Raw genomic sequence first — 10,993 nt, forward strand, 5'->3', positions numbered from 1 at the left:
AAAAAATATATACCTTAAAAGAGTATCAGATATTATAAGAAATGTTTAATAGGTTAGAGTAGACTAGGGACCTGTTAAAATAACCTACCTTGTCGTGGTGCTGCTGGCTATGTATGTGATATTTTATTCGATGGGAACTGTTAATGTGTGATTGGTGAGGACGTGGTGCAGAAGTGGAGTTTTTCCTAGAGTGGGTGGTGGCACTGTGCAAGGTTCGAGGATTGAAGGAGCTGGGGTGGAGCCTGGGTGGAATCTCAAGAGAGGCCTGAAAATTTTGCCATTTTGGGCCCTGAAATTCCTGCTGGCAGCTCTGGATATTTTGTGTTTTTGCTGCGTTTTTTTCAGTGCAGATTTGTCACAAAACCTGAAGGGTTTCCTGATGCCAGCAAAATGAATGACAATCTTGACATGTCATGCACACGTTGCTTATTTGTGAGTTGCAGACTTGGTGCAGATTTAAATATGCATCATGTCAATTCTTTCTGTATTTTTAATGTAGATTTCACCCATACTAATGAGTGAGGATAATCTGATTAAAAAATGCAGCAATATTGTGCGTTTCTGTCAACACATTAGTGCATGTACTGGAATAGTTGTCGGACTGGAGATCACATGACCCGATTCCCTATAATGAAGGGAGGATGTATAGATATAACTAAGGTGGAGTGAAATAAAGTACTTCTGGATGACACCCAGATAATACATTTCTGGGCAGCCTAATGATTACTCTGCAATGACGTCCTAAAATGTCAGTGAAGTGTAAGCAGCTTGCATAAGATCGTGAAGCTGTAGGGTGGGGAGTAGGCTGTCATACAGAGCCAAACAAAAAAAATCACCAGCACATCCAAACTAGTTTGTACAGGTGCCTGCGAAGACAATATTTCAAAGAGAAAATATAGCCGCACCTTTACGCATATTGGAAAAAAATGGAACTGCAATATTGCTATAGAAAAATTACAGTGAAAAGAAGGTACTTAGCGCATAAGTTGGCTAATATATGTGAGGCCAACAGCCATCGTCAAGGCGTACCTCTACTGGACTAAAAAGGCTACAATATATTGGGTAGGAAGGGACCAGCTAATTAAAACCACCTAATGCTGATGGGAGTAGGAGTTGGCCAGTATAATTGTGCTCAAAAGTTTACATACCCCGGCAGAATTTTTGCTTTCTTGGCCTTTTTTCAGAGAATATGAATGATAACACCAAAACTTTTTTCCACTCATAGTTAGTGGTTGGAGGAAGCCATACAGGGCAGAGACAGACTACCGTATTTCTCGTGCGAGAATCACATCGTAAAACTCATACTGGCTCTCGGCTCTCCTGATCTAAGCTTGACAGCAGCATAGAAAATCCATCATACTGTCTAGCTCAGGTCAAACTTCTCTTTTCTCTTTTTAAATCATAATGACAACCCAAAACATCCAAATGACCCTGATCAAATATTCACATACCCTGGTGATTTTGGCCTGATAACATGCACAGAAGTTGACACAAATGGGTTTGAATGGCTAATAAAGGTAACATCCTCACCTGTGAACTGTTTGCTTGTAATCAGTGTGTGTGCATAAAAGCTGAGTGAGTTTCTGATCTAGACAGACTCTTGCATCTTTCATGTGAGTCATGGGGAAAGCAAAAGAATGGTCAACGGATCTACGGGAAAAGGTAGTTGAACTGTATAAAACAGGAACGGGATACAAAAAGATATCCAATTGATAATGCCAGTCAGCAGCGTTCAAACTGTAATTAATAAGAGGAAAATCAGGGGCTCTGTTAAAACAAAACCATGGTCACGTAGACCAACAAAAATTTTGTCCCCAACTGCCAGGAAAACTGTTCGGGATGCAAAGAAAAACCGACAATTAACCTCAGCTGAAATACTGGACTGTCTGAAAACTAGCGGTGTGGCTGTTTCAAGACGCTCAATAAGGAGGCACTTGAAGAAAAATGGGCTGCATTGTCGAGTTGTCAGAAGAAAGCCATTACTGCACAAATGCCACAAAGTATCTTGCCTACAATAGGCAAAAAACACAGAGACGAGTCTCAAAACTTCTGGAACAAGGTAATTTGGAGTGATGAGACCAAAATGAGCTTTTTGGCCACAACTATAAACGTTACATTTGGAGAGAGGCCAACAAGGCCTATGATTAAAGGAACATTCCTACTGTTAAGCACGGAGACTGGGAATGTGTGAGCTATAAAGACACAGGAAACGGTCAAAGTTGAAGAAAATATGAATGTAGCACGATATCAGCAAATACTGGAGGCAAATTTGCAATCATCAGCCCGGAAGCTGCGCATGGGACGTACTTGGATGTTCCAACATGACAATGATCCAAAACACAAGACCAAACCAACCTGTCATTGGCTACAACAGAACAAAATGAAGGTTCTGGAGTGGCCATCTCAGTCTCCTGACCTCAATATCATTGAGCCACTCTGGGGAGATCTCAAGCGTGCAGTTCATGCTAGAAAGCCCAGGAATTTACAGGAACTGGAGGCTTTTTGCCAAGAAAAGCAGGCAGCTGTACCATCTGAGAAAATAAAGAACCTCATCCACAACTACCACAAAAGACTTCAAGCGGTCATTGATGTTAGAGGGGGCAATATTTCCAAAAAAAGGCAAAACTTTTGAATATCTAAGTGAGAACATTCTTATAGAGCCCTTAAAAGCGTATGTATGATAAACCCTAAAAATATGTCTGGTCAGGAATGGGGGGAAGCAGCCTGATTGTAAACTGGTTAAACAGCTTGAATATTATTGGTGAATAATCTTTACATATGGAAAAAAAAATAGCTGGAGTGATTTTCTAAAAAGGAGTCTGTCAGCAGGTTTGTCTGCAAATATAAAGTTTTAGCAGAATCGTGACTGAGAAAATGTTGCTTTAATCTGGTGTACATTGCTCACGATTTTTGGGAATTTAGTTACACTGAAATGCTATTGACATTGTGCAGTGAGGGCTTTACCAGACCTCTGCTGTTTAGTGACAGTTGTAGTATCCTTCCAGATGCCAGACCAGATGCCTGTCCAGATGTTTGTCCAGATGACTGGTGTTAGAGAGTGCTCAGAAAGCATTTGTAGATAACGCTGTGCACCAGATTAACAATAAACTGCTGGTAAAGCCCTATCATAGGGGTACAACATTGTTAGGCATCTTTTCAGATCTTCCATCTAGAGTTTCCAGAAGAAAACTATAGCACTTTGCTGTTTCCGTCAGTCCTATAAATATTGTGTTGGAAATAGCATATGCATATTTCATCATCAATCCGCTCCTCACTGGTCGACAGCAGGCGTCCTGTTCTAGTGATCATGAGAGTCGCAAAAGGTTAAAAAAACAAATGTCTCTGCTGCTCGCTGTCCCCCGTATGATACTCAACACCTCTACTTACCATCACTGTGCATTGACAGCTCAGGGATTTTCACACTAGGTTGGGAGTAGACCCTGAATGTCTCTGTGAGTATCAGTTTTTTGGGTCATTTTTTCCTACATTTTACCTTACTTTGGAAGTCTGTCCATACCCCATTACCCATGAGCTTAATAAAAGAAATTGAATTAGCGGAAAATAAATTCACTGTAAATCAAAAGTTTTGGTAAAATCCATGCGATTTGTTTCTTGTGATAAGTGTCATTATCGAAAAACCCTTTAAATGTTCATACTGATAAACCTTATAAACAGCCATGTCATTTTATCACTTCTCCTTTTTAACAGACAAAACCATGCAAGATTGATTACATGAATACTAAGTTGCTTATGAATAAAATCCATTAGCACAATTTATACAATTAAGTACAGGCTTTACTTAGAACAGAGGATTTCCTCAGTGTGAATAATGCCATGTAAATGTTAGATTTATTGTGATATTTGGCATTTATCGCCCCTGATAGGATGCAGCGGTGTTCGGCCATCAAGCTCCAGCACAAGCTCTCATTCCATCAAGGAGAGATTATTATTCCACCATGTGCTTGGATTTGGAAGCTTTGGAAAGGTCCTGATGGCGGAAGACACTTTAACCGGACAAGAATTTGCAGTTAAAATCATCAGCAAAAGATTACTGCTAGCCGTAGGTGACAGTCTGGATGTCATGGTGGAGAGGCGAGTTCTTCACCTGGCATCTGGAAGCCCTTTTCTCGTCCACGCAGACTTCGGATTCCAGACGAAGGTATAATTGTGACTACTGAGCGCTACAAGGTTTGGCCACTTCTTTGATGTTGGTGACCTATTCTTCTGAATACGAGCTGTCCTGCAGAACCTGGGAGCGACCACTAAACCTTGTTTGCTCTGTACAATGTTTACATCTGGCTTTTAGTGGAGATGGTAACGTCTGATCGGACCCCACAAATCTGATATTAAAGACCTATTCTAAGGATAGGAACATTATAGTCTTGATTGTGGCTGAGCTGAAATACCGGGCACAGCTCATGGGCAGGCAACACTTCTTTCTGGAAGAAAAGCAAGTCATTTTCCTCACCTGAACAACCCCTTTAACCCCATAAAGAAGCAGCATAGGCTTTAAGACAGCAATTATCATTTTGTGTTTTCATCTCCACAGTCTAAAAGCTTTAACTTTTCTCTTCCTCTCTCACTACAGCTGATCTATATCTAATTTTGCATGAAGTGTTGTATTTTTAGTTGCACCATTTCAGAGTGCACATATCGTATTGGATAACATTTATTCATTTGTTTGCGTTTGGATTGAAAAAATAGCAAGTTTGCTATTGTTCAGGGGGGTTTTATAGCCCTTACATTATAAGTTAACGTTATTCTCTGGGTCTTCATGATTATGGCCAAACCAGACTTATATGATTTTTTTTGTTTGGCTACTTTAGCACACTAAAAAAAAAAAACTTTTTGTGTTGCTGTTTTACAAGACCCATTACTTTTGTGTTGTTACTAGAGCATAGCTGGTTTTTCTGCATAACCTGCACTTTACATTAGTATTATTTGGGAGTAAATAAGACTTTATAACAATCTTTTACTCCACTTTATGGAAGTGGGAATCATAGCAGCTCTATACAAAGCAGAAAGATGACATTATGGCCTTGGTTCATCATTGTCATTGCATCTGGTTTCTGCCTGGTTTTGTGCGTTTTTGAGCATTTTTGTTTGCACCCAATTCATTATGTTATATAGTCTATTTTGTATGAGCTCATCTGATTTTTATTTTTTCCCAATTTGTGGGCAGAGTTTAGTGAATTCAGATTTTTTTCACCTGATTCATCAATTCTGTTTTTCTAAAAACTCACAAATGTGACGCAATCTTCATTCCAGTCCCCTTTGGTGCATCTTTTTAATGTGCCAGCTTTTTGACTAAATTTTTGGGCCAATTTGCAAAATGTCTGATTTTAGGGGCCAAAAAGTGGCCAAAACAGTTCAAGGCAGAAAAAAGACCATTTCTAACTTTACACCAAATTATTGAATTGTGAGAGCCACTTTGAAAAATTTGGCACCAAAAATGACAACAAATGCCCCAAGACCAAAAAGGAAAGTGATTAAAAAATGCAAATGGCGAATCTGGGCCTATGTCTATAATTAAAAGAAAAATAATAATTCCCAAACATCGGCTGAAACAAAACGTTATACATTTATTATTATATTATATATCATTGTTTAGAACTTTAAGGGTCACAGCAGATAAACCAACTTTTTATGGCGTGACTACATATCTTAGCGATATTCTATAAGTTTCTTGGATGGAAAACCCCTTCAAGTAGTGAAATGTGTATTTGTCCTTCCTGTATAATAAGTGCACATGTTCCATGTTACAGATGAATATTTTCCTTGGCATGGAATACATCAGCTGGGGGAACTTTTACCAACTTCTACACATGAAAGGGCCGCTTGACATCACCAATGCCAGGTACTGTGTTAAAAGAGTTGTCCGGTCTCAGAAGAAAAGTCAGCAGTCACTCTACATGACGGCAGACTGCCAAATTGATAGAAAATTGTCCTATGAGTGGAATAATATAGAATAATGCTCCTACTGACTAGTAAGAATTCCCACGTTTACCATCTATGGGATCTGATACTTATTCACTTTCTCTTTGTCAGATTCTATGCCGCCGAACTGGTGTGTGGGATCCAGTTCCTCCACTCTGAGGGCGTCATCCACAGGTAAATTAGTCAGTGTGAGGCCGGGTCACACCAGCGTATCTAATCTAATCTCTCGAATCTCTCCTCTAACAGAATTCGGACCAGTATGGAAATCGCACTTTGATTACACTCTGAACAGAATTTGATCATAGTGTGATCTGATTTTTTCAGATGAGGTGAAGACGGAAAAAAAACAATTCTCCATCTTCTCCATTCTTTCAGTTCATTAAAATCGGACTGCACTAAGATGTCATCTAAGTGCAGTCCGATGTTTACCATGGATTCATTGACTTGCATAGCCAAGTGTGATCCGATAATTGGATCCAACATGGGCATGCTGCAATCAGTTCGAGGAAAATATCTGACAAGTACACGGCCCCATAAAATAACATTGGTCCGAGCGCTATCCGATGTTTTGTTGGATCGCATTCGGATTGAAAATATCATGTACACGGGCCCTTAAAGCTTAGCTCCACTCCCTCCATTCTGGAGACATGCAGACTGATGCCCTGCATCTGTGTCTAGTCATCCTGTCTGGTATCACTGTCAGGAAGCTGCAGATGAGCGGCCGTCACATGTCATACAGTATTCCCTACAGTGGTACAGGAAGAACAGAGAAAATATGTGTATTCACAAATGTCATCACATCACCACAGATATAAGAAGATCACTTACTTTATACTCAGGTTACTTTAATTTTTCTCACAGAGACCTAAAGCCCGAGAACATCCTGGTGGCTGAGACGGGCCATATTAAGATCACGGATTACGGTCTTGCACTTGACAACATGCACGGAGACCAAACAGCCACCGGTTTCGCTGGAACCGAGGGTTACATGGCGCCTGAGGTGAGAATAGAATTTTTTGTTTAGTATTTAATGTATTTTTTGGGGATACTTTCACGTTGATGAGCTTTATTTAGGCTGATTCATCAATATAAATGCATGGGGGTTCGATCCCACTGATTAGCTGTTCTTACCTGTGACAGCAACCTGACGTAACCAGAGCAGAATGTGCACCTCTGTAGTGTTTAGTGGTCAGTACTGAGGACTGCAGATTAGCCTGTGTTCACTTCAGTAGGGGCTAATTTATAGTACCCAGCAGCCACCATTAACCAGTGAGCGGATCTGTGAAGTCTGTTTACTGGTTATATCCAACCACCGGCGGAGGTTATAACAGCTAATCAGTGAGACTGCCGTGTGTTGTCCCCACTGATCTTATATTGATGACCTGTTCTGGTCCTCAATATAAAAGTACTGGAAAACCCCTTTAAAGGACTGTCAATATATCACCCATCCCCAGAACAGGTGAAAAATGTGTCACCTCTGGGGGCTTCACTGCTATGAACCCCACAAATCACCAAATGGGAGGACCAGTGTCTCTTATTCATCCTAGTCGCATGGCTACATGGATAGTGAACTATGACCGTCCAGGTGTAATGTAGAGGTATCCGGACCATACATGTCCTAAAGTGAAAATAAATTTGTAATAGCAATACAGGAAAATGTATTATTATTATTTTATGTGCATTTATTACATTTATTAGATAACAAGTATGTGAAGTATCAAGTACATCGGACTAAGCTGCTCTGTGTATATTAGACAAGGCCAATCGAAACCTGAATATTATCAGCCATAATGTCACAGATAGCCCCTTAACCCCTTCAAGATATATGATGTACATGTTGGTCATATGTCGTGTCCCTGCCTTTGATGCAGGCTTTCACGCTGAACACGCATCTTTTCCAGCTGATGATGGCTGATTTAATCAGCCATCATGGGCCTTAACAGTTGTCGGTGCAACACTGCTCCAACTGCGGCTATTAACCTGTTAAATTTTGCTGTTAATCTCTGACAGTGGCATTTAACACGCGCTGGCATGGGGCGCCTTTTTCCACACGATTGGTATTGCTGTGTTTGTAAAAGTACGATCAATCAAAATATAAGAGAAAATATAGCTGCACTCTGAAATTCTATGAATATTAAATTTAGAAAATAGGTAAGTGCTACATTATGTACATATGGAATATTGGAAAAATGGAGAACTGCAACATTGCTATAGACAAAATGACAGTAAAAACAAGGTACTTAGAACATAAATTGGCCAACGTATATGAGCCCAACAGCCACCTTCAGCATCGCCTTGATGGTGGCTGTTGGGCTCATTTACATTGGCCAATTTATGTGCTTACTACCTTCTTTTTACTGTAAATCCAATATTCCATATCTACATAAGGTAGCACTTACCTATTCTCTATGGCAGTAATGCAGTTCCAATTTTCTACATTTACTATTCCTAGAATTTCAGAGTGTTTTCTCTTAGAATAGTTGTCTTTGCTGGCACCTGTACACACTAGCTTGGATGTGCTGTCAGCTTCAATCAAAATATGAAATAAATTAATCTGATCAGTAAACGGCATGAGAAAACACAATAAGACAGAATTATGTTTTTTTGGCCACCGTAACATTGTAATAAAATGCAATAAGAGGTGATCAAAACATTTTATCTACCCAAAAATGATTACAATAAATATATTTGCCACTTTAACCCTAGCAATGGTGAAGTTTGTAAGGGATGGATTGAATGTCGGTTAGAATTAGACGGTGGTCTTTCCCGCAGTCAACTTAGGTATTGTGACATCACTCCGTACTCCAGAAATTCTGACCTGCCTAGTAAAGATCTGCGTATCTATCTATGGAGGAACCTCATCAACAATCTTCAATCAAGATTACAGGAGAATTGCCTGATGGAAGTTGTGCCTGATGGAAGTTGTGCCTGATGGAAGTTGTGCCTGATGGAAGTTGTGCCTGATGGAAGTTGTGCCTGATGGAAGTTGTGCCTGATGGAAGTCGTGCCTGATGGAAGTCGTGCCTCTGCTACAAAAATCCCATGAGGCCCATCTACAGACTCTCACACCCAGAAGTCTCATCAAGCCAGATGTACTCAAAATAGAGTAACGTGAATTCTGGCAGGGTGAAGGGTATGCACAGTATGACGCTGTCTGACCTATGGACTGTAAGAGTGAAGCCATTCCAGAGTCTGACCACTAAGACGAAATTGGGATAGGCCGACGCCTGAAGACCGGTAATGACATGACCACAGAGAAAAGACATAGCAAAAAGACTTTGATAACAAAAGACTTTGATTTGACAACAATAAGATTTTAATTAAGATCCAAGGAAGAAGAAGAAGGTGTACTCTGTGGGTAGAGATGTTGGGTTACGGTGAAAAGCAGGGAAGAGCTTATGGCGGTGTGGATGATGTCTAGGTACCTAAGTGCAGAATTATACTTCATTCCATCCTGAATTGTCACAAGTTATACTACTGAGCTGAGCGTTTTCCTTTATTAATTTCATTTATGGAGCATAATTCTGAAAGATCCCTTTTTGCCTCTTGATTGAGTAGTAAGACTTCCTGCCATTACTATAGGATCACATAACAATATGCGTGACATTGGTACAGTGACATACGAGAGGTAGCACTACTAATAATGGTGCTCTGTAGCAGATCCTGGACATGGAGGAGTATAACGCCGGTGTAGACTGGTACTCGTTTGGAGTCATCTTAAACGAAATGCTGACCAGTGAGTGTAACTACCATCCCGCACTCTTTGATGAATCTTCCTCCGGTGCCAAGGACATCATTGAACAGGTCAGTATGTTCCTGGTATAAGGGTCTAGTATTGGGGTCATACAATGTTAGTAGTCGCTGACAGAGGTAGTAATTGTACAGAACACAGCCTTACTCAGATGTTTTTTTTACAACCTCCTTAGTAACATTTACAATGTCATCTATTGGATAAGAGAAGTAGAAATCCATTGTTTGCACCCCTGATCACTAAATATTGCTAACATATACCATCACAGCAGACAACACGTTATGGAGAGCAACAATCAGAAAGAAGTGATCACTGTGTTATAATCTTTACTGGTCAGATCACAGGGTTCACTTACTAAATTCTAAATACATTTCTCATTGTCAGCTCCTCCAGGAAGATCCTGTCCAGCGATTAGGAGTCAATGGCAACGTCCGAGAACACCACTTCTTCCATCGAATTGATTGGGTCGCTGTGGAAGCCCTTAGGATGCCCCCACCATACATCCCTGTTGTAAGTAAATGCACAGAATTGTCACATGGATCTGAATAACATTCTCTCCCTCAATCTTCTACACTTTTGGCTCCATGATACATTATGTTTAATGTCAAGGTTAAAAAATATTTTGGATGGTGTTAATCATTGCATAACGATTATAGACAATCGGACTGGTTGGACAATTTAATTTATTAATGGTGCATGTCTAGTCTATAGTATTGTACTTCTTTCAGCCTCTTTTGCAGGTTACATGCCAATAATTATCTAGTTATAACTTCTGTCCAGTGCAAGCCATTTAAAGTGAACCTGTAAGCATGATTTTGACCACAGGCCGCCCCGTAGCCCTAACATGTTCCTAATCACAGAGACAAGATGGTTTGTGCTTCGGGGCGGCCTGTGGGCAGAGTCTTTCCTTGATGTCTCTGGATTAGAGCAGGAATATAAGACGCTAACAGGTTCACTTTAATCTGGCAAAGCATTGCATAGGCTTCTGGAGTTGGAGCTAGTGTTCAGAGCTGAAGTGATAAGTACAGAATGTACTAACGTAAAAATGTCTCCTTCTAGCCATGCTTGAGCCATGCATTTTACCTGCAGGTAATTCTGCATCCTATGCATGATGTGACACAAGTATGTTTGACTATAGAGATGATTGGTGGCACAGCAGCTCATTGAAGTGACTAGACTTGAGCTGTAATGCTCGTGGCGCTGATTTTGATATTATAATATATTAAATTTACATTTGAAAATATTCCTTTAAATTTGAGCAATTTATTTTTCAATACTTCAAGTCAAGGCTGTTTTGACTTTTTC

At 40.2% G+C, this 10,993-nt stretch overlaps 1 protein-coding gene across 2 annotated transcripts in view; it reads left to right on the forward strand.

Moving 5' to 3' along the window:
• The window catches only part of LOC143776020 (protein kinase C delta type-like), a 31,297-nt gene that overhangs the window by 19,800 nt on the left and 504 nt on the right, over positions 1–10,993 (forward strand). Inside the window, exons 2-7 of one of the 2 annotated variants that reach the window (XM_077264901.1) lie at positions 3,885–4,159; positions 5,766–5,857; positions 6,049–6,111; positions 6,799–6,937; positions 9,595–9,741; positions 10,073–10,198. In XM_077264901.1, coding sequence (XP_077121016.1) covers positions 3,885–4,159; positions 5,766–5,857; positions 6,049–6,111; positions 6,799–6,937; positions 9,595–9,741; positions 10,073–10,198 — 842 coding nt within the window. The remainder of the gene's footprint in view (positions 1–3,884; positions 4,160–5,765; positions 5,858–6,048; positions 6,112–6,798; positions 6,938–9,594; positions 9,742–10,072; positions 10,199–10,993) is intronic. The other variant, XM_077264902.1, reaches the window with a different exon arrangement.

Source organism: Ranitomeya variabilis, chromosome 5, assembly GCF_051348905.1.
Source record: "Ranitomeya variabilis isolate aRanVar5 chromosome 5, aRanVar5.hap1, whole genome shotgun sequence".
Taxonomy (NCBI): Eukaryota; Metazoa; Chordata; class Amphibia; order Anura; family Dendrobatidae; genus Ranitomeya; species Ranitomeya variabilis.